At 41.5% G+C, this 27,111-nt stretch overlaps 1 protein-coding gene across 2 annotated transcripts in view; it reads right to left on the bottom strand.

The window, feature by feature from the left end:
- The window catches only part of PTPN22 (protein tyrosine phosphatase non-receptor type 22), a 57,902-nt gene extending 33,314 nt beyond the window's left edge, over positions 1-24,588 (bottom strand). The window contains exons 1-11 of one of the 2 annotated variants that reach the window (XM_039249114.1): positions 24,387-24,588; positions 11,342-11,450; positions 10,994-11,070; positions 10,740-10,835; positions 10,276-10,314; positions 8,384-8,455; positions 8,208-8,267; positions 6,852-6,994; positions 6,282-6,348; positions 5,159-5,236; positions 2,545-2,631 (exon numbers count right to left, since the gene is read on the bottom strand). In XM_039249114.1, the coding sequence (XP_039105045.1) occupies positions 2,545-2,631; positions 5,159-5,236; positions 6,282-6,348; positions 6,852-6,994; positions 8,208-8,267; positions 8,384-8,455; positions 10,276-10,314; positions 10,740-10,835; positions 10,994-11,070; positions 11,342-11,450; positions 24,387-24,473 (915 nt within the window). In that variant the 5' untranslated portion in view covers positions 24,474-24,588. The remainder of the gene's footprint in view (positions 1-2,544; positions 2,632-5,158; positions 5,237-6,281; positions 6,349-6,851; positions 6,995-8,207; positions 8,268-8,383; positions 8,456-10,275; positions 10,315-10,739; positions 10,836-10,993; positions 11,071-11,341; positions 11,451-24,386) is intronic. The other variant, XM_039249115.1, reaches the window with a different exon arrangement.
- Between the last annotated feature and the right edge of the window lie 2,523 nt (positions 24,589-27,111).

The raw sequence follows: 27,111 nt of genomic DNA, 5'->3' as shown, positions 1-27,111 counted from the left end.
CCAACTAATGCTTGAGAAAGGTAAAAAGAATACACAATGGGGAATAAATAGTGTTGGGAAAACTGGACAGCTACATGCAAAAGAATTAACTGGACCACTCTTCTATACCATATAAGAAAATAAAGTAAAAATGGATTAAAGACCTAAATGTGAATCTTGAAACCATGAAGCTCCTAAAAGAAAATATAGGTAACCTCTTACAGTAATCTCTTGGACATTGGCCTTAGCAAAATATTTATGGATATGTCTCCTCAGGCAAGGGAAACAAAAGTAAAAATAAACTACTGAGACGATACTCACATAAAAAGCTTTTGCACAGCAAAGGAAATCATCAACAAAATAAAAAGGCAACCTACTGAATGGAAGAAGGTATTTGTAAATGATATATCTACAAGGGGTTAATATCCAAAATATATAAAGAATTTATACAGCTCAACACAAAAAGCAAACAAAAAAATCAGATTAAAAAGTGGGCAGAGGACATGAATACACATTTTCCCAAAGAAGACATGCAGATGGCCAACAGGCACAAGAAAGATGCTCAACATCATTAATCATCAGGGAAATGCAAATCAAAACCACAGTGAGATACCACCTCACACCTGTCAGAATGGCTAGAATCAAAAACAGAAGAAACAACATGTGTTGGAGAGGTTGTGGTGAAAACGGAGCCCTTGTACACTGTTGATGGGAATGTAAATTAGTGCAGCCACTGTGGAAAACAGTATGAAGTTTCCTTAAAAAATTAAAAATAGAACTACCATTTGATCCAGTAATCACACTACTAGGTATTTACCCAAAGAATATAAAAACACAAATTTGAAGGCATACATGCACCCCCATGTTTATTGCAGCATTATTTACAATAGCCAAATTATGGAAGCAGCCCAAGTGTCCATTCATAGCTGAATAGATAAAGAAGTGGTGTGTATATACATATGTATGTATATATATACACACACATACATATATACATGTATATGTATACATGTGCACATATATATGTATAAAACTGGACAGCTACATGCAATAATATATATATTTTTTATACAATGGAATACTAGCCACAAAAAAGAATGAAATCTTGCCTTTTGTGAGAACATGGATGGATCTAGAGATTTTGTGCTAAGTGAAATAAGTCAGACAGAGAAAGATAAATACCATATCCTTTCACTAGTCAAAAAAGCAAAATAAACAAACAAAAACAGACTCACAGACTCTTAACTATAGAGTAGAAATGGTGGTTGTCAGAAGGGAGACATGGGCGGGTGGGGGGGAAGGGTGACATAGATTAAAGATATAAACAAACAAACAAATGTCTCCAAGTTGACATCACGCTTCATAGTGAAACATGAGAAATCTTTTCCATTAAAATTTGGTTGTCCCTAATCGCCTCTATCCTTTAACCTGGGAACACTGGCCTATGAAGTAGACATAAATGGGACACAAGTAACAATTTCTGGCAAAACTATACTCTTATTTCCATGTCCTTCCACCATGTTGTTTTTCCTTGAAGTTGACACGAACCATAGGATTACTTAGTCCATTTCAAGCCTCAACAGTTTTTCTGGCTCTTTCCTTTCCCTGTGATTCAGCATTCCACTGACAGGAATTACCATCAGAATCATGTCTTCTATACTTTGTATTCCTTTGTATTCCTAATTCCATGATCTCACAGTTCATGGGTTCAAGCCCCATATCAGCCTCTGTGCAAACAGCTCAGAGCCTGGAGCCTGCTTCCAATTCTGTGTCTCCCTCTCTCTGTGCCCCTTCCCCTCTCGCTCTCTCTCTGTCTCTGTCTCTATCTCTCTCAAAAATAAATAAATGTTGAAAACAAATTTTTACGAAGAATCCAAAATGTGATATTAAAAATTAAGTTAATATGTATATATAACAAAATATAGCCTTGGAAGGTAAAACAGTAATTTTGTCTTCTTAAAGTTTGATCAGAACCCAATACTTTATAACTATGTTTAGAGTAAGTACTTGACTTATCAATTTTTGTGATGGGATCAAAGTAGCACATCCTAGAATGCTCATTATTTCTTAACTGAAATTTGGTTACATCATAATTGTTTTGATACCTAAGACCTTCAGCTAAAAATCCTCTACGTAGTCTAAAATCTCCACAAAATTTGATGAGGTATATGCAGTCAAAATGCAGCTAGAAGAACCTGAAAATCCACATCAGTACTCAACTATGATTTCACTCTGGAGTTGTCACTCTCACTTTTAACGCGCCACACAGCTATTTAACGTGGAAAGAGAATATACACTTGTTCTGTCACTCACTCCTATGGTTTCTAAATTTCGCTGAAAATTGTATACAGCAGGTGAATCAAGAGATTCATTTCCTACATTGAAGTACTTCAATTAATTTGTCTTCTCCACAGGAGATCGGCGGCATAGCCCCATGCACACCTGACACTCCCATTTACTTGTGACAGCAGATCATTAGGTAAGTCCTACAACTGATCTGAGATCCCTTGACCAAAATCAAATATGAAAAAAAAGGAAAGAGAAAATATCAAGTTGAATGTTTACCTCCGTTCCTGAGTTTTTACCCCCAGTAGCATCCATCTGTCTCTTAAATAGTTCTAATACAGCCTTGTAGACCAATTCATACTGTTCCTGTAGAGCATCACATGCCGGAACGAGAGAAAATAAACAAAAGACTTGGTGAAATACAGATGCGGGAGTACGCACCTCAGTCAAATCCCAGTAGAGCCAATCTGAAGACCATCAATAGCAGTTCAATTGCAGTGCCTTTATGTTTGCTTAGCCCATTTCAGACTGCAAAGCACTTGTAGGCTGCTACACACAGTTAAATATTTGGTCTCCTCTAAATATACAAGGGTCTTCCAACATGTTTTATGTTCTACTCCACCTTCTCACTTATCTTTCCGTCCACCATCATCCCTCCGGTTCTGTTTTCCTTGCTTACATTTTAAAAGTTGTATTGGGCATTTTTTTTGTAAGCCACCTTCCTCTTTTCTAGAAAAAGTTAGACAGAATGGTGGTTGATAGGTACATAGATATGTACTCTCAAACTTGACCCTCACAATGGATCTGTAACATAGGTAGCCTATTATCTCTGTTCGCACTTCGTGTAAGGTCATTCAGAAGTAAAGTCCAGACTTGGATTAGAATTTGAATGGTCTGACTCTTAGTTTAGAGCACTTGGATCAAGCTGCTACAATGGTCTCCTGGCAGAGGTAACGGCAACAATGTCGAGCAGCACTGAAGGGAGTCTGGAGCTTTGTGCTTGTAAAAGGATGTCACCATAGAAAATTAGACCACCGCAATTACAAGGTTTGTGGTGGGGTTTCTGCTGCCATACCTGACCGAGCCCTTGATTTTCTATCTACTTTTCATCTGAAAGAGCCTAAACAGGGTTTCCCCTGACACTTTACACAATTCTATACAAATAAAGCACAACCTTTTTCAAGTACAATTTTAGCAAGGAACAACAGAGTCTATCATTCAACACATCTGTTGGTACACTCTTCCATTTTTTTTTAAGAACAGAGAAAAATCAGACAGGAAGCAACCAGCTGGTTACAGTGCGATTTCCTGGTTAGCGTAGTGTCAGAAAAAGCAGCTACGACTGGTAAAGTATTTGTTCAGCTAGCTGTCGATAGTGCCAGCATGGGAAGGCTAACTTGAAATCGTTTTGGCTGTCTTCTGACTCTTACAAGTAGACCTGAAATTAACTTTCTCTGAAACGGGGTATAGTGGTATTTCTTGATGCAGTTTCACAATGTAATATTCGACAACTAAGATGTAGGCCTCCTGGAATCTTTATACATTTATCTGGATCAGCCTTCTTTTAAGTCTGGTAGCACTAAACCAGCCAATGCTTACATTTCACAGAAACTTTTTCCCTTACAAGCTGAATATAGAAACACCTACAGTCAACACATGAAAAAAAAAATGTTTTTTTCCACTAGCTATTAGTGGAAAACCTGTGTGGGCCAAACAAAAGGCTTGTATTATAATAGCTCATTTTTCCCCTCCAATTCATGAATGCTAGATGAAAATATCTAAAGTGCTACTGTCAATTATTTTACCTCCAAATGTACGTGCAAGTTCACTTTGTAAGTGCTTTAAACACGTTAGGGTCTTGCTCTCTAAGCAGCAAAAGGTAGTAGTAACAAATTATGTGAAAGTGTCTGTTACTTTATAAATACCAATAAATGCGTGGTGAATAATGAACGGGTAATGCCAAACTCCATCTTAAAGCTGGAGACCATTTATTTAGAAATGTGGGTAAAATTATTGGCGTAGAAACCTGGGTGAAAGTAATATCGTAGAGAGTGAGGGATCTGTGCTGGGAATGTTTCATCGAGGAGGGGGACCTTGAGTGGGAGAGGAGAGGACGAAACCAAGGAAGAGCACTCCTAATGGAGTAAAGGAGTGTGAGCAATTTCAGGTGGGTTAAAATACTGTGATACATACATACAAATGTACACACATAATACATATACATATAATGTATTGTGATGCATGTAATATTGTGATCATATATATGAGATACATACATAATATATACATATTGTGACACATATACATAATCATATATAGTAGGATTATAGTTTTTTTAAGTATGCATACAATAAGGAACAGGAGAGACTATAAAACAATAATAATCTTGGCTACCTCTAGGTGATAGGATTATGGTTGATTTTATTTTTATTTTTCATTAAATCAAAAAATGAGTATATAGACTCCATTCCTCAGATTCTGTTACCACTTCCTGACGTAGAAATTACTAGTCTCTGACTTTCCATTGTTTCAGAAATGAATTACTACTACAAACCATCAAGTTAACCTCACCCAGGTATTACATTTTTAATAAGTCAAACAGCTTGTTGAATTTTTTCAACATCCCTTATAAGAAATATAAAGCTGTTTGCTTTCTTCCTATTTTTTGAACAGATAGTAAAATATAAGGAGTGAGAGGAATTTGACCCACGCAAGGGATATAGGAAAAATGTTGATATATTCAGAGTTCGAGGAAATGTAAATGGACTAAAGCACTTAATAGTAAGCTGGTGTTTTAGCTAATAGTCAGCTACTTTGGGGTGCCTGACTATTAAACAGAGAGACGTAGCAAGACTCAGAGACATGTTCACATCCATTCACAAGAGCTGCATACCTGAGTTTGAACGAATGAAGGCCTTTGTGTTCGCATTTCCTGGATCAAACTAAAAACACTGAAGTTCTCAGGAATGATCTATCAAATAAAAGGAAAAAGTATCTTACTCCTTTGTTCCTAGCTTTGTGAAGAAATTATTTCTCACGGTCTTGCTACCCCTATGGTATCTGTTCTCCTAACATTCTGATCATATCAGAAAAAGAATGCATTTTTAAAATGAATGAGGTTTCTCGTCACTGTGTCATGATTTAGAGCCTGGTGTTTTTCCCCAGAAAAGACTGCAGAAACTCTTGAGAATGATTTCACATGGGGTGACCAAAGGTCTGACGTTAAACGTATAATGAAAGCAGAGCCTCAGTAGGTGAGCAAATATGAGAATTTTATGAAACAAAAGAAATTGGTGGATAGGTGTAACTCCCACATTTCAGACTTCTCACCTCCTATTATTAGACTTTAAAAGCTAATTTATACGGACAGCTGGGTGGCTCAGTTAGTTAAGCGTCTGACTTCAGCTCAGGTCATGATCTCACGGTTCATGAATTTGAGCCCCTCGTCGGGCTCTGTGCTGACAGCTCAGAACCTGGAGCCTGGTTCGGATTCTGTCTCCCTCTCTCTCTGCTCCTCCCCCATGTGGACTCTGTCTGTCTGTCTCTCTCTCTTCTGAATAATAAACAACACATTAAAATTTTATTTAAAAAATCATTTATAGATTGGAACACCAGTGTTGATTGGGGTAGATTGAATCCGTCCATCACAGCCATTTGGATAAAGGAAGGGTAGCTGTGTAACTTGGGGCAGTGATTCTCAAACTCGACAGCATCAGAAGCACTGGAGAGCTTGCTGGGCCCCATGTCCAGAGTCTCTGCTTCAGTCCATCCAAGGTAGGGCCGAGATTTTGCATTGCTAACAAGTTCTCAGGTGATGCCGATGCTGCTTCTCTGGGAAGGGCACTTTGAGGACCACCAACTTAGGGACTAATGTAATCATCTGACAGAGTGGGTCTACAAGTGAATATACTAGAAAAGAGGAGTCGTGGAGATAGATGTTTGGGAGAACCAAACAATTCCCAAGTCTGCATGTAGCAGGGCTGGCAAATGAGAAGCACCTGCTGAGAGGAACTCACCCCATCTTTCAGCAGCATCCAGGTATAATCGATAGCACAGATCACACCAGTCCTTCCACAACCGGCACTGAAACGAAAGATCACAGTGGCACATACAGTTGCAGACAGTGGATCGTTGACAGTATCTTGGAAATGTCACCGGCAGAATGAGGAAGAAGAAACCTAGAGGCAGTGGAACATGCTAAACCCCACCACTTCCCAGAGCAAATGTGTCAGCTTCCACATGCACCCACCCAACCTCAGGATAGATCCTCGGAAACTTCTCACAAGAGTCTCTTGAACAGCACTGTTCACAAGCAACTTGTCAGAAAATAATGTAATGCTCAGATTGAATGTATTATGGTTTGTTTCTGCTCTTGGCCTTTCTCTTCCTATCACTCTCATTTCTCAGCTTCATTCCTTTCTACTCAACTGGAGAAAGTGAGACAAGGGTCAGGAGCCTGTATCCTACATGCCTGCACCAGCTTAAATTCCAACAAAGTGAGCCTCCCTTCATTTACAGCAAGAGTTCTGTCCAGGCCACAATGTTTGGTTTGCTCTGCGTAGAAGGTTCGAAGAACAGCGTCATACCTGCAGTGAATGCATATGGGAACACTGTCATCCTCCTGGTAAGAGCGCACATCCCAGAGGAGCTCAAGAATAGGGTCTATAGATGAAGGCACATCATGGTCTGGCCAATTTTTGTAATGAAACTGGTAGATAGTTCGGGTTTCCTATAAAAAAAAAATAGCCAGAATAAGGGGAGGGTTCAGTGATAGATTCCCCAGCTCATTCTAACACAAGATTACTCTGACGTCCTAAGTAGCATCTCTGTCCCATTGGCAACTTATGCTGCCTTCCTCCCTACAGGTCCCTGGTGCCCATGTGCTTTCTGAGAACAACTACAAGTGTTTTCCAGGATGGATCAAGAAGATGTGGTTCATCTATACAATGGAATACTCCATGGCCATGAGAAAGAATGAAATCTGGCCAAGTGTAGCAACGTGGATGGAACTTGAGCATGTTATGCTGAGCGAAATAAGTCAGGCAGAGAAGGACAGATACCATATGTTTGCACTCACATGTGGAACAGGAGAAACTTAACAGAGGACCATAGGGGAGGGGGAGGAGAAAATGTAGTTAAGGAGACAAACCACAAGAGACTCTTGAATGCTGAGAACAAACTGAGGCCTGATAGGGGTAGGGGAGAGGGGGAGGGGGGTGATGGGCATGGAAGAGGGCACTTGTGGGGATGAGCACTGGGTGTTATATGGAAACCAACTTGACAATAAACTATAATTTTTTTAAAAAGTGTTTTTAGGTCACTGACCTTTGGTGTGTCCCTCTCTACCCCACTCACAAGAGGAGCTAGTCCATACCAGAGCTTTCCAACTGGTGTGCTCCAAGTGGCTCACAGGCTTGCTGGTATATTAAATCCCTTTGCCTTAGAGAGACTGGGCAGCGTGGGCTCTCAATTCCCAGTCTCTATTCACTGCAAAGCCTCTATTCATCCTACAGATATTATCATTTTATATGTGTACCATTGTGTGTAGTAGATTGGAGAGCAGAGATTACATAAAAGGTCTCTTTTGCATCTGAAGATTTATCTAGAACATCAAAGGCCCAACCACTCCTCATTGTCTTATGCCCAGCCCGAGTCACATACGTATGGTTTTTTAAAATTTATTTTAATATTTTATTTTTGAGAGAGAGAGAGGCAGAGCATGAGCAGGGAAGGGGCAGAGAGAGAGGGAGAAACAGAATCCAAAGCAGGCTCCAGGCTCCAAGCTGTCAGCAGAGAGCCCAACACAGGGCTCAAACCCACGAACCGTGAAATCATGACCGGAGCCGAAATCAGACACTTAATTGACTGAGCCACCGCAAGCGCCCCACATATGTTTTTACCTCTGTAGGCTCTTGAGTTTACCACTCCTGTTCTATACTTACACTATTGAGCTTGGCTTTTAGAGTCCTGATTATATAATCAGATTTTCTATTTTCAGCTTCCTAAGAAGTAAATTAAAATATTAGTTACGTCAGAGACTAATATTCAAAAACTAGTCTCTATAAAGTAGATCCTGGAGCATTTGCTCAACCACAGTGGAAGCAGCCCTCATACTCACACAGGATATGGAGAAAGGGCCAACTTGCAGTGGTAGCTCTCCCGGCTCTGTCCAGTAGCGCTCACACTTTTTCTGTCACACAAAGCAGAACATAATGATTTCTGTCCATATATCCTAGTCTCTCCAGGGTAACAAAACCCACCCTCTCATTGAGAAGCAAATTCAGCTTCTGTGTCCTTCACCTCAGGTTAACAACGTCCTACCCCCTTGGGCTTCAGCCCCAATGTCATGGTGGTCTGGAATCTTCAAGGATGGGGAAGACACTACAGGTTCTGTATATTGCAGACTTCGGAGAAGTCTGAAAAAGTAGTAATAGGGATCAGACATTTTCAGTACAGTAGCCCCGCCTCGTCCACGGCTTTGCTTTCCATGGCTTCAGTTGCCCACGGTCTTTCAGGTACCTACAGCCTGGGACATATTGCTGGCGATACTATATATTGTAGTAGCCTTAACCCTACGTCACAGCACCTTCGTCATTCCCTTTGTGCAGGTATCTGATCATCTCACATCACCATCAGAAGAAGGGTGAGTATGGTATAGTAAGATGTTTTGAGAAAGAAAGAGACCGCATTCACTAAGTTATAGTGTATTGTCACAACTGTTCTATTTTACTATTGTTGTTGTTAATCTCCTACCGTGCCTAATTTACAAATAAACCTTTACCATTGGTATGTACGTACAGGAAAACACAAAGTGGATGTAGAGTTTGGTACCATCTGTGGTGTCAGGCACTCCCAGGGGCTCCTGGAGAGTATCCCACGAGAATAAGGAGGGACTACATATTTCAAAAGGGTTAACAGAAATCATGTCTGCTAAAACAAAGCCGCACAAGCTAAGTGGAACATCAAATTCCTTGGATTTAACGGAATTATGAATGTCAACAGTAGGTAAGATAAGTGCTATCCAGTGGAAACATAATGGGAGCTTCACACGCAATTTTACGTTTTCTAATAGCCACATTAAAAAATCAAAATATGAAACTGATTTTAATAATACATCTTAGTCCAATCAAAACACGTTACCCAGATAAAACAGACAGTAGATATTTGACATTTCTTAGCTCAGTCTTCAGACTCCAGTGTGCATTTTATATTTACAGTACATCTCAGTTAATACACTCAATTTTCATCAGAACATTTTACTTTCATTTAAAGTTCACAAAATTTATAGTTGAAAGTTCATAAAATTTATAGTTGAAAAAGATCCTTGTACCTAAGTGGTTCAAATCATGCTTAAAGTTCTCCAATTACTGAATTGGAAAACTGAGAGTTTTTTTATTTAAACTTAATAAAATAATTAAATTAAATTAAATTAAATATTTCCTTGGGTACACTAGTTTTGTTTCAACTGCTCGATAGCCACATGTTGCTAATGGATGTCATGTTGGACAGCACAGAGTTAGAAGTGCCAGTTAAAGATGCCTGATTAAGAAAAATGGGAAAATGAATTGTTACTTTAAAAGCATATCTTTTTTTACTTAAAAACATAAAGCCTACTGGGCAAACGGACAAAAGGAGTTCTTAGAGGTAAAAAAAAAAAAAAAAAGACTTGTGGGTCATTTGGCATTCCCAAACTGAAAGCTAGGAAGATGAGAATAATTTTTTTTAATGTTTATTTATTTTTGAGAGAGAGAGAGAGAAAGAGTGTGAGTGGGGCAGGGGCAGAGAGCGGGGGAGACACAGAATCTGAAGCAGGCTCCAGGCTCTGAGCTGTGAGCACAGAGCCCGATGTGGGGCTCGAACTCACGGACCGTGAGATCATGACCTGAGCCCAGGTCAGACACATAACTGACGGAGCCACCCAGGCGTCCCAGAATAATTCTCACATAGGCACACTTAAGGAAAGATCTGCTACCAAGTTTCCCCCTTCTCTTTCCTTTATCTTTCACTCACCTTCCCCATCTCAAACTCCATGCACGCCATAACAATGATCTGTGGGATTGAAATAGATAGAAACCTGAGCATCGATATGGTTAGAAAAGGCCGTTAACCCATGGGTCCCAGAGTCACTGATTTTTCTGTCTTTGTTGCTGAACAAAGAAAGAAAAAAGAAATCTTGATACATTTTTAAAAGGTGGCCCCTACTCTTCTGTCTGTCCTTACTTCCCTTTTCTCTATTCAAATTGGTAAATTCTTGTTAACAAATGAGCCTGTCAAGATGAGAACTTTCATTTCCTTGAATAAAGGTGACATTGTGATTTTTGGCAAAAATGTACCTGAACACCCAAAATCTAGCGACTGACCCAAAAAGTCACTGATTTTAATACAAAGGAAACCTCAGTCACATACCCTGATATCCTCCTCCCTCCATCTCTAAAAGCTAGAGAATATAGTAACAAAAGCATTTCTGCCCTTACCAGGACACTGTATTCCCAAATCATCCTCCAGAAGTCCAGGAGAGTTGTAGACAAAGGTCCCTGGGTGGCTATATAAGCTTTGGGTCCATAAACTCCCTAAAGGGGAACAGAAATTATATGGGATGGCTACAGAGAATATCCTTTTCTTCTTGTTTAGTATTGCCTCCACCGCTTTTTTAGGTACCTAAAGAAATATGGTCTAGTATCCCCACCCTTTTTTAGATATCTAGAGAACCACAGAATACGGGCTGTACCTTAATGAAGCTGGCATTGATGTAGTTGGAATCTTCATCCGAGGTTATCAGGGACAGCTCTACGAGGCTATGATCATCTATAATACAAAAGACAGACATAGTAGAAACCAAAAGGGCTTGATCAGAGGGTTTACTGTAAGTCAGGAACTAGCCCTGTGAATCGTGGATGCTCAAAAGTGTTGGATGGGTGAGTCAGTGAGTGCATGCTCTTTGATGGTTGAATATAGTACAAACTAATTTGTCAAAGCATTGTCCCAGGATTAGGAACAGCAGGCAATGGGTAAAAAGCAATAGCAATGATTGAATTGGGGTGAAGGTACAAATTCATAGGGAGAAACAAAAACTTACAGGGCAAGATATCTTTATATCTGTTTTTCTTGATATTCTTGGGTCTCTCAGCCACAGTTGTAGGATAGATTTTGTCTGCTTTGTACTTAGTGGATTGTCTTTTCAGCTTCTGTAATAAAATTCCAAAAATTAAATCTTCATAGAGCAGAGAGGTAAGAAGCTATCTGTAGAGACCATCCCTTCTCTTTGGCTCAAACAGTCCACTTTTGCCCTGTAGCATCTTCTAGAACTACCTCCAATTCAGGACAGAGCCCCCGAGCATAAGGTCAGCAGACTTCAGTTTGGAGAAGTGAAAAGATCACACTTAACTGCAGCTGAGCCACAAATAGCTAAAAACCTAGAGGTGAAACTAGTGAATATTTTAAAAGCCAATGTCTTTTTGAAAACTAACTATATGCTCCAGACAAACATCAAATATTAAAGGTTTACCTTCTCTACAGCTACTACAGGGTTATTTTAAGTAGAAATGGAGCTAGGAAACTAATTTGACAATAAACTATTTGTAAAAAAAAAAAAAAAAAAAAAGTAGAAATGGAGCTTAAGCCAAATAAAATCTCTCCATATATAGCAAAATTTCAAAGGTTTCAGTCCCCAGAAGCGGTCTTTTTTAAAATTTTCTGTGACCCAAACTGCAAGCTGACCCCTCAAACAAACAACAATCTCACGACTGTGAGCTCAGGAGCTGAACTGAAATCAAGAGTCGGATGCTTCACTGACTGAGCCGTCCAGGCGCCTTGAATGGAAATTTTTTATAGTCTCCCATGTGCCTGTGGCATGTCCTCAGTTAAATTCACAGTCATGAGATCAAGCCCCGCAGATCCCTCCACACCCAGCAGGGAGCCTGCTTAAGGTTTTCTCTCCCCCTCCTTCTGCACCTCCACCCCACACATGCACTCTCTCTCTAAAAATAAGGCAAAAAAATTCCACTCAAGCTACACCAGATTTTTCAGCCGTCTCTGCTCTTAAGCACTAGTGAATGATCACTTTGAGGCTGCTACTGATTCCCCGCTGCTGAAAAAATGTCAAGTCCCGAGACTGTTCCTTTCTGACATCTCCAGAACTGAGCCTGAGCATAGTCCTTGTTACACCATTTCTACCTGTTAGTTTTGCTTTGCTTATTTGTGGAATGTTTTCTAGGGAGAATGCTATAGGCAAAAAGCGCTCCCTCCCTTCTTTTTTTTAGTAAGATGTGCCTCTATTAATTTGGTAAAATGTCACAGATAAAGAGTGTGTGTGTGTGTGTGTGTGAGTGTGTGTGTGTGTGTGTGTGCACATGCGCTCATAAGCCTGTGCTAGTTTAGCCGTCTTGACTGACGCCTTCAACAACGGAACAGGATGCCTTTTCCTTCCCACTCATTCCTCCTCCGGGAGTCATCCTGCTGGACGACAGAAGGAGATGATGCTCTTTTAGCAAAATATCACATAGGAAATGTCTATGGAACAACTAATTTGGAAAGTGTGAAAGTTGGGGGGGGTTGTTGTTGTTTGTTTGTTTTTGTTTTGTTTTGTTTTTAGACCTCTTACCTTGGGCTCAGACCACCATGAAGGCCTTTTTTAATTAATTACCCTTCTCTCCCTACCAGACCCACGGGCTCAAACCCCCCAACAGAGAACAACACAGAGCAGAATTAAGACAGAGGAACTGATACGCCTCACCAGAAAAGGAGGAGTGTTGCGAGTAGACAGCAAAAGGGCATAAGGGAGAAAGTATGGCCATGGGGTTGGCTGGGGCCGAGGGAGAAAGGATAGGTCAAAGGCAGGAGGCTTTTCTCTGCCAACCCCAAGGGATGGGATATGCATTCACTAGAGGCAGCACCAGCAAGAGAAATCAGGGGGAAAGTTGCTGAGAGAACAAGACATGGCCCTTCCTGGGCCCTGACTGGTTGGGATGCGTGTCAAACCAGATTCCGCATGAAGCCTGATGAGCTAGCAGTAAGCGCATTTGGTTTATGGTCTCTACTATCCTTTTCTTTTCAAGACAGGAAAACCAAGCTCCTGGCCATAAAAATAGAAATCAGGACAGAGCCATTTGCGTGTACTTCTCACTGACTAGCAAGTTAATTGCTAATAAATGGATTAAGGTCACTCCCAAAAGAGAACAGAAAGAAAAAGAAAGCATACGACCATAAAGTCTTTGCCTTGGAGGACTTCCTCATGGTATAGAAGACACAGCGTACGTTACATTTCAGGGCGGGATAAACCTAGCCCTCCCCCCATGCTAGAGGAGAGAGGGGGAACCGGGGGAAATGTTTCTCAAGGTAGTTCCGCAAGGCCTACAACTACAACTCAGTATGATCTATTCCAAGCCTCCAATCTGCTCCAATTTGCCAGCCAAGTGTCTGGAGATTTGGTTGCTGTCCAGCAGTCAGGGAAGTGAGCAGGTGGGTAAGCAGTGTCCAAAGTGGGGTGAGTGAATCAGGTCAACTTTAGATACTTAAAATGTGAGGGTGTGACAAGAAGTGTGTATGTGTGTGTGTGTGTGTGTGTCCTGTGAAGAACTGAAAATGTGGGACTTGATGGTTCCTAGTGAGAGGCTGGGGATGGAGTTGTGATGCGATGTATTTACTCCAGTGCTGGTGACGTGGGAAGCAAAGGCAGGAGGAAATGGTAGGTAAGAGTAAACATCCTTACAACCAGCAGCCCACTGGCAGATCCTGGCTGCGGGCACAGTATAACATTTCTCCAGGAGCCCCCACTGTCTTAGTGTTAGTGCTCTGCTAGATGGAGAAATCACCTCAGCTGGACTTCTCTAGCATATGAAAATCATTCTGGAAACTTCCCTTTGCCTTCAAGTATATAATCAGTCATTCCTCACAATCCCGGAGTGGCTCTTCCTGCCCACGGACCCTGTCCTGGTGCTTTAATAAGTGATTTACTTTTTTGCACCAAAGACATCTCAAGAATTCCTTCTTGGCCTTCGGCTCCGGACCCCCACCACCACTCCAAAACCGCATCAGTAGCAGAAAAAAAAAATCACCTTAATATGCACAAAAGTCAAGAAATGCTGATAACTATGTTCAAGCAATTGACCGGTTCACACAAATGAGTCATTTTGATGAGGGAGCGTGGGGCGGGCTGAGGACAAAGTGTGAGCTAGTGCACGCACCCCCGGCCCCAAGTGGGGGGGGTGCGATACTCCGCAGGCACTCCTGCCTGCCCAAGGACAAAGGAAACGGGAAAACAAATAGCCAGCTGACAGAGACCACAGTCTTAGCGGACATGGGTCTCCGTCAGTTTACCAATATCTTAGTAAATGATGAGAAAAAGGCAATCTTATCAATAGCCTCATCTCCAGAAGCCTGTAGACTGTTCCTGGAGCCCCAGCATCACCTCTCCATAGTGATAGAAGTGAACAAAGGCAAGAAGGAAATGGCTGGTAAAGTTAAGTTTCCTTATAGCCCGCAGCCTATTGACAAATACTTGAGGCAAATACAGAGTAGAACACTCCTCCAGGAACCCCTACTGTAGTAAGGTTAGTGCCGGACTAGAGGGGAAACAACCTTAGCTTGACAATAGCAAGGCCTCAGGTATCTTAAGAGTCCCCTTTAGTATATGAAAGTCCTTCTGGAGGCCTCCCTGATACCTTTACCTCCCCCAACTCCATGGTGTAAAACCAGTCACTCTTCACAGCCTGGGCACTGCTCTTTCTGCCCACGGACCCCGTCCCCAGGTCCTGTCCCCGTGCTTTCATCAAATCACCTTTTTGCCGCAAAGACGTCTCAAGAATTCTTTCTTGGCTTCAACTCCAGACCCCATGAACCCCCTATCACCCCCAAACCCCAGTGTATTTATTTATAGACAAATAAATATAGAACTAGGATATATTTAGTTGTCTGTGGAACAAAAATGTATCCATGCCTTCTCTGGTCTCTGATGAGTCTCCAGAAGCTGCTACAATACCAGTCTGACTTCTTTCTAGTGTGTTCCAAACCAACACCGTCATGGCCTTCAGAACTGCACATGTTCTTTCTGTTAGGGTTCATCGAATCCTTCATATTTAATAAATATCTCTTTGTATTTAATGAATACAGTATTTACCTTTTCTACAAATATACCTCATCCCTAAGAGACATAAAATTCACCCCCCTTTTTTCTTTTTATGTTTTCAATGGAATCAAACAACACTAAAGCAACACTTAAAATACAGATTTCTTAAATAAAAAAGTAATGTATATTCATTGAAGAAATTTTAGAATACAGAGAAGTAAAAAAAATTCTAAAAATCACCTAATATTCCACTCTACCCAGACTTAATCATTCTTAATATTTTATATTATATTCCAATGTTTTATCTATAAGCATAACAAAGATGGGCTCACTCTGTATAGAAAGGTTTTCAACTTGCTCACTTTACTTATGAATTTGTGTTCTACATTTTTAATGATGGTAGAGTATTGCATACTATGGAGTATAATATAAATTACTTAATCTCTTCCTTTATATTAATATTGCACATTTAACTTGCTTCCGATCTTCTTAAACCATAGTTCTAAACAATATTTTTATAGGTAGCCAAAACCTATATAAATATCTTTCACTATTTCCTTCAAATGAATTCTTAGGAGTGGTCAAAGAATTTGCCCACTTTAAATTTGTTTTAATGTTTATTTATTTCAGAGAGAGAAAGAGACAGAGAGACAGAGTGCTAGTGCAAGAGGGGCAGACACAGAATCCGAAGCCGACTCCAGGCTCTGAGCTGTCAGCATGGGGCCGAACCCGAAGTTGGACTTAACCGACTAAGCCACCCAGGCACCCAGAATTTGCCTACTTTAAAGGCTTTCGATCCATATTATCAAATATAGATGAGAAATAGTATACAAACTTTGCCTCCAGAAAGGTTACAACAGCAATGTATGAAACTGCATACTTCTGAACTCTGACCAACATTAGGACTATAATGTTTAAGTATAGATCCATCTGATAGGTTAAATGTTATTGGTTCTATTGTTTTTACTGCTTATTTATTTATTTTTGAGGGAGAGAAAGAGGGATGAGGGAGGGACAGAGAGAGAGGGAGACAGATAATCCTAAGCAGCCTCCGAACTATCAACACAGAGCCCAACATGGGGCTCAAACTCGCCAACTGTGAGATCATGACCTGAGCCAAAATCAAGAGTCACACACTTAACCGACTGAGCCACCCAGCACATCTATTGGTGATATTTTTGTTATTTGTATTTCTGTTTGCAATTTCTTCACTCTAAAACATATTTTTAGAAGGAAGATGATGTGGCATAATCAAATTACCCTATCTACACAAAGCCATGTTTGTATTTCTGCATTCCCATCCAGTCTTTGTACAAATACATATAGACATCCATGAGGTCATATGTGCATATTTAGCACAATACTTGACATTTGCTAAGCTTTCACTTTTTATACACAATTCATACTTTTACACATTTCCTTTTTTTTTAAGTTTTTAAAATTTATTTTGAGAGAGAGAGAATGAGGAGGGAGGAGCAGACAGAGAGGGAGAGAGACAGAATCCCAAGCAGGCTCCACGTTGTCAAGACAGAACCTGATGTGGGGCTTGAACCCACAAACTGTGAGATCATGACCTGAGCCAAAATCAAGAGTAGAACACTCAACTGACTGAGCCATCCAGGTGCCCCTTTACACATGCTTTCTAAATGAAGATGCTGCAACTACCTCCAATGTAGAAAAAGAAAAGTACATCAAAGGAGTTTTAAACACAGACATGCAGCAAATTGGCCAACATGTGATATATATAACCAAGCCTTAACCTATATTTAATACAATGGCTGAAATGTACATATCATAAAACCACAATCAGTTGCAGTAATTGGCCAAGGGGGATGCCTATTAATTGTAATCTATCTGATAAAGAATGGGCTAATGGAAGCAGATGGTCCCAATTAAGCCTAAAAGACAGATAAGACGCCCAACACTGTCACTGTGTCCCTAGTCTTGTCCAGAAAAGAGTGGTAGCCACTCCTGAGGGTCCAGACAAGGACGTAGAGACCATGGCATCACAGTGGAGGCCACCAAAATAATTATGCTCAGCAGACAACTTTCTGATTATAGTTGGCTTCTCATGTAAGTTTTTTTCCAAACTATGGGATATGCTGTCAGTCAATGCAAACTTCTATTGTCATGGTGATTTTTCTCCTTGAAAGAAAAATTTTTCTCCTTCAATCTTGTTTCTGGTGAATTTCTTATATGTTTGCCTAGTCTTGATGATCAACTCTGGGCATAGTGACAAAACTGAATTTTTATTTTTATTTTATTTTATTTTATTTTATTTTTGTAATGTTTTATTTATTTCTGAGAGAGACAGCATGAGCATGGGAGGAGGGTCAGAGAGAAAGGGAGACACAGAATCTGAAACAGGCTCCAGGCTCTGTCAGCATAGAGCCCGACGCGGGGCTTGAACCCACAAGCCGTGAGATCATGACCTAAGCTGAAGTCGGACACTCAACTGACTGAGCCACCCAGGCGCCCCAAAACTGAATTTTTAGACTAGCAAAACTAAAGCTGTGGTGATCCAAGATAGTTCTTAAGCGAGTACATGATCTTGTGCAATGCACTGTGTGATCACAACAGTTTGGTAATTGCATATATTCGACCTTGATGGAATTCATAAAAATTATTAGAAAAAAATCAGGACCTGGCTTCATGTAACAAAATGGAAGGATTTTATAAACATAATGTAGAGTGAAAAGAAAAAGACCTTTAGAAAAACCAAATACGTAACATGATTTCATTACATAGAGTCTCAAAACAGGTAAAATTAACCTGTACTGTTCAGTGATACGTGTGTGTATGTGTGTGTATATATGTGTGTGTGTGTATATGTATACATATGTATCTTATATATAAGATATATCATATATCTGATATATGACATATATAGCATGTGTATATCATGTATATATCTTAAAGCTATTCAGAAAAACAAAGAAAATAATTTCACAGAGAAAGGCAAATATCATATGATTTCACTTAGATGTGGAATCTTAAAAGAGCAAACAACTAACAACAATGAAAAGAGAAACAGACTCATAAATATAAAGAGAAATTAGAGGTTGCCAGAGGGGAGGAGGGGTGGGGAATAGGCAAAACAGGCGAAGGGGATAAAATATAAATAAAAATCATCACCATTTCAGGGCAACATCTACCTGTAACCTGACCGGGGCTGGCAGTGGGAGGTGAGGGAGATGTGTTCCAGGACACTGGAGGGATCTCTGAGGTGCAGGGCAACGTTCTATTTCTCTGTCTGAGTGGTGCTTGAATGGGTGCCTTGCTTTATTACTAGTTGTTAAATTGCATATGTGTGTTTAAAGTACTTTTCTGTGTGTATGTTATATTCTACAATTTTTTTTAAGTTTAAAAGGCTAAGACTAACGCACAAGTTGGGGGCAATAGAGTCGGGGGTCGGAGGGAGGGCTAAGAGGAAAGGCTCAACAGTTAGATAGCTCTATTTCAAGTCCAAGTTCCTCCACCTAATGAAGAGCGTGGCCGGGGGCAAGCTGTTTAGCCTCTCTGTCCCTCAGGGTCTACTATTTGCCAAAGGCGTGCTAGTGCTAGTCACTGAGGATACCAAGATAAGCGGGAACTAAGTATGAGCCTCCCCTTTGTCTAACCGGAGAGCAGACATTAAATAAACACACTAATAGATGTAAAATTGAACTGTGAAAAATGCTATGAGGCTGGGGGCCAAAAAAGAAACTTTAAATAAGTGACAGATGGTGCCAATGAGAACGTGTTACAGATTCGATCTATGGGAAGGTCAAGAGAGACCTCTCTGAGGATATGGCCACCAAATTGAGATCTGAAAAATTATGAAGTGTTCATTAATTAGGTAAAGAGGCTTATGGGGGATTTTGAAGGAAAGGGAACAGCATGTGTGCAAAGGCCCTGTGGCAGAAGAAGCATGGCGAGGACAAGAAACTCAATATGCTGTAAGAAGCTGCTCAGAAGCACTTGAGGGCTGGTCCCTTCAGGACTCTGTTAGCCATTGCAAATGATTCTTCGGGAAGCAAATGAGGTTTTGTTTGCGAAGCACATCAGCACAGCTCCATGGGTTAGCTACTGTTGAACATGGATGAACGGAAAAGTCACATGAGAAAAAGCAGGTTGAAAATAACTATGGAGTATAGAGCTGTGGAATCACCATGTTGTACGCCTGAAATTAATGTGACACTGTGTGCCGCTGTACTTCCATTAAAAAGAAAGAAAGAAAGAAAAAGAAAAGAACCCTGAATATTTTTCAAGCTTTGAAATCAAATAAAGAAAATTAACATAACAAAGTATTATTTTACACTAAGTAAATTAGGGGGAATAAAAGCCTGCTGTGACATGTTTATAGGTTAAGAGGTTTTGGAATCAGACCAGTTTCAATCCTGGTCTTGCCGTTTTATGGGTTGAATGAAGATAATACTTTGCTGTTGGGGTTGTTGCAGTGATAAGATCATACATTGTAAGCCACTTATTGCCTAATCTACTGGTAGGCAGTCAAAAAGATTTGTTTATTTTCTTTCAGAGTTATTAAGGCCAGGAAGGTGGTAGAGAAGATGATAAATTCAGACTTTGCAAAGTCGAAAAGCCCTTTGAAAAATCCAGTTGGCTATACGTAGTCAATTAGATGCTAATACTCTTCGACTCAGTTATGACACTTTAGGGGCTCTGGCCTCAGGATATAATCCAAAAGAAGGGGAAAACCACATAGACAAGCATACTTATTGCATGTTATATCAATAGTCATGAAAAGTTAGAAATAATCTAAGTCAAATAAAAAGTTAAATTACTTGGGTGCCTGCTACATGTCAGGCACTTCATATATTCACTCCATTTTCTTCACAGCAATTCTGCAATGTGACTATTTCTTTGTTCCCCCTTTTGAATGACTTTGTGGAAGGTCACACAGCTAATGATAGAACCTACATTGAAACTTCGGTTTGTACGATTCCACACTTGTTACAAATATGGATGGCAGAGCAAGACCACTTGAACTTGAATCTCTGTTCCACCACTTACATGACCCTGAGCAAGTCAATTGACTTCTCTGTCTCAGTTGCCTCATCTATAAAATGGGAATAATAACAGTACCTTCCTCACTGGATTAAATGAGTTGATACATAAAAGTGTTTAGAATAATTTCTGTAAGAGACATAGGAGTATTAGCTATTATTCAGAGTATTATGCTTCCATTACACCGTGTTGCAGCAGAAGCTGTAAATATAGATTTTAATTAACATGATAGTTTTTTGTATAACATTAAGTGAAAACATGAGAATACAAAATTGTATCTATGCTATAATTACAAAACTGTAAAAGACAGTATATAAATGGACAAGAACTAGGATTCCCATACCAAAAAGGCTGTCTTTTTGGGATATTGGTACTATGGTGAATTTATTTTCTTTTAACCTGCAATAATCCTGTTGTGTAAGAGTAACAATGATAAGGACTTTTTTTAAAAGCACCCTTAAGAAGTTTTTTAGGGGCGCACAGGTGGCTCAGTCGGTTAGGCATCTGACTCTTGACTTTTGGCTCAGGTCATGATCTCACGGTTCATGGAATCGAGCCCTGCATTGGGCTCTGCGCTGACAGCATGGAGCCTGCTTGGGATTCTCTCTCTCCCTTGCTCTCTGCCCCTCCCCCATGCACACACAGCTCGCTCACTCACTCTCCGCTCTCTGTCTCTCTCATTCTCTCCCTCTCTCACAATAAATAAACATTTACAAATATAGAGGAATTTTTGAAAATTAAAAAAATAGAAATTTTCAGTAGTATGGCTACATACTGCTGTGTCTGCTGTGTAGAAACTATACTAACCAGGGACTTACCCTCGGGCTAGACCCCTCGAGGGACTCGGTGTTATTAGCTGAAGCAAGACACTTATTACACAAAGATTAATTTCGCAGGCTCTGCAATGATAGATCTGGATTCAATTTTATGTCTATGGCTGAACAGCTGAGCGAGCTTAGGCCAATTACTTAACCTCTCAGAGCCTCAGTTTCCTCATCTGAGAGGACATTCCTCATCATAGAGAACATAACCACGTCATGAGTAGTAAGATAATGAATATGATGCTTCCTTGATATTCCACCAAGACTATCACAATTAAATATTTCCTAGAGTAATAAGCTGTTTAATGTCTGCCTTTCTTTTCTTTTAATTTTTTTAACATTTATTCCTTTTTGAGAGACAAAGAGAGACAGAGCACAAGCAAGGGAGGGGCAGAGATAGAGGGAGACACAGAATCTGAAACAGGCTCCAGGCTCTGAGCTGTCAGCACAGAGCCCGAACCGGGGCTCAAACTCACGAACCGTGAGATCATTACCTGAGCTGCAGTCAGACGCTTAACCGACTGAGCCCCCCAGGCGCCCTTGACGTCTGCCTTTCTAAGACATCCTCTAGTGTCTTAGAAATCCCCACCAAATCGAGGATTGCACTGCATACGGTTGCAGCCTCTAGCACAATGCTTTGCATGTAGTAAGCACTCAGTAAACATGTGGATAAATACATGAAGACCTTACAGGACCCCTTGGCAGCCCCCACTCCAGAAACGCAATCAGGTTTAGTGCTGGCCCAGGAAAAGCCCTACGCAGCATGGTGCTGCCTTCAGCTGTTCTAGCAGGGCTACTGCTCAGCCCAGAGCCACACAGCCAGGGGGAGGTGTGGGCTGAAATCCGAGCCACTGACCTGGCAGTGGGGCAAGGTGCACAGATTGGATGCCTGGAACCAGCGAAAACTTTCCATCATTCCCACAAAGTACCCGCCATTTAGGCTAGCAGTGGCCTGGGGTCAAAGATTCAGTGACCCAACCCCAAAAACATCCAGTCCTGGGAAATTAAAGGGCTTAAGGTTGGAAGTGGGAAATGACCAGATGGAAAGCCCTTCAATTTGAAAGCAGCATTTACCTTGTCCAAGCAAGCAAACTAGCCCCATTCACCACTACCTAGCTCCCCCAAAATGAATGTCTCTGGTATCTCAGCTGAGCCTTTAGGTGGGGCTGAGGGCAAGACTCTGTTTTTCCACTGGAGGACATGAGTCAGTGAGCAGTGAGGTTCCACTTAATCACCACCCAAAAACAAGGTCCTTAAAACCAAGAGCTAGAAAAGCAAGGAAGTGATTAATATAAAAGTCAGGATAGTGATTATCCTTGGGCAGGGCAGGGCAGGCTGGGGTGGGGGTGGGGGTGGGGATGAGGGACCTGACTGAGAAGCGATATATAGAGGTTTTCCCAGGTCCGAGAATGTTTCATTTGTTGACCTCTGCGGTGGTTGCTTTATAATTATGCTTACAGATGCTCTATGTAATTTTCTAAACGTGTCTTATATTTCACAATTTTAAACAGCTAAAAAAAAATTAAAAACTATACAATGTTTTGAAGCAGGGGAAAATGACCAGATTTGTTATTATTAGAAGATCACTTGGGTGTTCAATGGAAAGTTGATTGAAGGTGGAGGCAAGCCTAGAGGCAGAGAAAACAGGAGGTGAGGAGGCTGCTGTCATTTGGTGGGAGATTATAATGACCAAGGTAAGAAAAGGTAAAAAATTAGGGATATAGTCTATATATTTTTTTTTCTTTTTAATACAACCAAAAGAAAACAGAGGCTGGCACTACTCCCTCAAGTCACTTTCTGCCTCTGTGCGTTGGGTGAATTTGGCTCAGGTGTGGAGAGTCCAGAGGCAGACACATGTCTAAACAGACACACAGGCCAGGACTTCCCTTTACCTCCCTCCCTGGTAGCTCCACTGAGAGGGACTCACACTGTCTGGCCAGTGGCACTGAGAGCACATTTCTCACAATGCCAGAATATTATCTGAGTTGACACAGGTGCCTCTGTCATAACGTAGAATAACTCAGTCATGATATCTAATCACCCAGGACTTTACAGTGTTTTCACCTCTGCTCTCTGGTGCCAGAATGTCAGCTCCATGAGCTCCCCAGGCTTTGTCTTGTTCATGGCTGTCCCCTTAATGCCTAGAACCAAACTCGGAGCACAGCAGATGCTTGCTACATATTACGGGAATGGAGGAGCGCGTTTAATTATCACGGATATTGGATCATCACAACAGCCTGTGAGGACAGGTAGGCCATGAGGGATCATGCCCATTTTGGGAGTTAGAAAATGAAGACTTGGGGGAATGAAGGGACAGGTCAAAGAGCTGCTAATCTGGCTGACAAGAGAATCGTGATTGGATTTCGGGTTTTCTGCATCCACTCCCTTGTTCTTCCCACTCCTTCACAGCTGAAGAGCCAAGGTTTCAGGTTCTTAAAGCCCTGAAACCACAGCTGGAAGTAAGTATTCCAAAATACGTAACACTATCAGATATCCTATGTCACCGGACATGTGAGGTTACAGGAGGCTGCTAGCACGTCCATCATCACAGTCCCCTCCGAGGAGACGCAGGCTTCCCCTGGAAGGTCTGATAAAGCCGGCCCTAGGCCAGCTGGTACTTCTCCACGTCTCTCGCTTGTCTCTACTTGTCACCCAATTCCACCCCTCCATGCAAAAGAAGCTCACGGAGACCCCATTACTTAACAGCAAAAACACGTGTTCTCATTTTCCTCCTTAGAAGAAAAAGAAAAGAAACCATAAAGAAACATGGCAGCAGGTAGTGTTGGTGCCCTTCCTGAACCTTTGTCCTCCGAGTGGGAGTCCATGGGGGACTAACAACCTAATGCTACACGAGTTGTTAATCTTGGTCTCCTTCCTCTTCATTAAAAGTAGTCATTTGAAGCATAAGCCACAACTCGGAAATCTGGGGGCTCCAGATGAGCAATCACCATGAATGTTTATACACCTGGAATTATGTACATCCTCCGTGGGAATGCTGGTCCAACTCCAAGACTAGCAAACACTATGTATAAAACCCTATTTTGGACAGAATACTTAAAACACACAAACTGCTCAGAAAAGCCCAACTTCTAGGTTGCCTTCCTCCCTTCTTCCCTGCAAGGTCTGATACTCTCCATCCCACAAGCAGTTTGGTCTAGGAGAGTTAGACAATCCAGGTCAGTTAAACAGTCTGTGTCACCACTCCTGAGAGTGTCACCCGTAAGACTCACCAGAAATTCATTGGCGAACTCTTCTTTGCTCGGTGTCTTGGTCTGGGTCTCCTCCAGGAACTTCTGCAGAATCTCTCTTTGGTCCATGCTGCAAGGCAAGAGAAGCTGTGTTTCAGAGGGTTAGGGGAGGGCATGTCAAATGTATGTCATGGCCGAGGTATCACCAAGAAGCCACTACTGCCGCCAGAGCAGAGCATGTTGAAGGCTGTGGTTAACTGACTTCATCACAAGCTCTAGAGGAAATTAGTACGCAACCAGGCTCTGTGGTCACACAACAAAGCCATCATCACTCCAGGGCCCTAGTGCCTTCCTTCTCAAGAAAGGAACCTGGTTACAACTCAAGTTCTAATAAACAAGAAGGCTAACCAGAGCATAACACATGGTCTGCTTAGCTCTGACACCGTTCCACTCCAGCATCTTTGAGTCAAAGCCACCCCTTTTCTTGTTTCCTAGAGAAAGGGCAGAATTACAGGTCTGATGGATGGGGTCTGCCTCTCCCCATTTCCTCCATGAACACAAAGGCCCTGTGGGTCCCTTCTGTTTCCTCGTGTCCCAGATGAACTCAGTGAAGTTCAGTTAGGGTCAGACGTCTTCCACCTGCACTGTCCTCCCCAGAATTTCTTGTCCATGCGATCTGTGGAAAATTACCGTTCATCAGAGAAGGCATTTTTACTCAGCAGTGGCATGTCTGCCATCTACATCTCAAACTCTCTTTTGGATGAAGCAAAGTCAGCTGCTTCTGACAGTCTGTGCCTCTCCCGAGGCTGGGGAAGTGCGGACCTCCATTACGGGAAGTGTTGTTGATTTCAGGACTGAGTGTTGGTCTGTATAAGATCCAGGAGGGACAGTGGCCCCCATGAGAAGCACCTGACCAGGAAGTCGGCACAGTATCTCCTGTAGGCAATGCTAGTAAACTAAAAGGAACAGAAAAAGAGTAAAATCAGCCACCTTGCTGGCAGCAGTATAATGTTCAAGGCTTAAAGCCTGAAGCATCATTTCTAGAGAAGGCGTTCTACTATCCAACTAGTGCCTTGGAAAAGGCCATTGCTTCAGGAAGCCACGCTGTGCGCGTGGCATTTTGTCCCTGACAGACAAGCTGTTCTAGAAGAAGCTTCCACATCTCAGCGTGCACAAATCCCCTCCTCAATGGGTACAAACCTTCCTAAGACTATCCCCTGCTGAGTGAGAGCGACCCCAGATCAGCGTATCATCTCTGTTTGAAGACAGTAGTTCCGTAAATAATTGTTAACAAAATTAGTCTGAAATAAACCTGGAGAAAACTGGGAGATGTGCCATTAGAACTTCCTCTATTAGCAATCTTTTCTGTGTTGCACTATTTAAACTCTGTTTAGGAAATTCCAGACACTATGCAGCTACATCCACTTTACTGAGCCTCGCAGCAGGAAAGGAAAGGTCTTTGAGGGGTCCTGCATGTGAAGCTAGTTAAGAATTTCAATCCCAGTCCAAATAATAAATTAAAGTGAAGCAGGATAGTATTTCTCAATCCCCACCTAACATTAAAGGGGAATTTTTTGTGGTACTAAATACTGCAGTGTTTGATTTGCCTATCTCAAGACATAAAAAAATGGGAAAAATTTTAAAAGTTTGAAATTGAGGGGCGCCTGGCTGGCTTAGTCGGTTAAGCGTCCGACTTTCGCTTAGGTCATGATCTCGCGGTTCGTGGGTTTGAGCCCCGCATCGGGCTCTGTGCTGACTGCCGGCTCAGAGCCTGGAGCCTGTTTCAGAGTCTGTCACTCCCTCTCTCTCTGACACTCCCCCGCTCACGCTGTCTTTCTCTCTCTCTCTCTCTCTCCTAGAAATAAATAAAAATAAATAAAAAAATAAATAAAAGTATGAAATTGAAAGTTCACAATAACTAAAACCGTGTAAAAGTATGTACATGATTAAATGAAGACTAAACGGCACAGGAAAAAATGAACTGTGTGTTAGAATTAAGGATTTTTTAAAATGTTTTTATTTATTATTGAGAGATAGAGAGAGACAGAGCATGAGCAGGGGAGGAGCAGAGAGAGAGGGAGACAGAATCTGAAACAGGCTCCAGGCTCTGAGTTGTCAGCACAGAGCCTGACGTGGGGCTCAAACTCACAAACCGCGAGATCATGACCTGAGCTGAAGTCAGACACTTAACCGGCTGAGCCACCTAGGTGCCCCAGGATTTTTTTTTTTTTTAAAGTAGGCTTCATGGCCAGCATGGAGTCCAATGCAGGGCTCAAACTTAAAACCCTGAGCTCAAGGCCTGAGCTCAGATCAAGAATCAGACACTTAACCAACTGAGCCACCCAGGTGCCCCTAAGGATGCTTTTTAAAATTCTTGAACACCATTTTTTAAAGAATAAAAAAACAAGAATCCATTAATTTGTTCAACAAATTTACTGAGTACCCACTAAATGCTACGTACTATGTTAGGGCTGGATATACAATAGCAAACAAGCCAGAATAGAGTGAAAAACACCCATAACCGGTTAATAAAGCATCTCAGGACTAAGACATGGATGTAATTACTAATTAAAATAAAAACGTTCCAAATTAGGGGCGCCTGGTGGCTCAGTTTGTTCCGCATCTGACTTTGGCTCAGATCATGATCTCGTGGTCCACGGGTTCAAGCCCTGCACCAGGCTCTGTGCTGACAGCTCGGAGCCTGCTTCGGATTCCGCATCTCTTTCTCTGTCCTTCCTCCACTTGTGCTCTCTCTCTCTCTGTCTCT

This window comes from Hyaena hyaena, unplaced genomic scaffold (assembly GCF_003009895.1).
Source record: "Hyaena hyaena isolate Hyena2069 unplaced genomic scaffold, ASM300989v1 scaffold_330, whole genome shotgun sequence".
In the NCBI taxonomy this organism is placed as follows: domain Eukaryota; kingdom Metazoa; phylum Chordata; class Mammalia; order Carnivora; family Hyaenidae; genus Hyaena; species Hyaena hyaena.
Note: the sequence above shows the minus strand (reverse complement) of the source record. Positions and strands in the feature narration are given on the sequence as shown.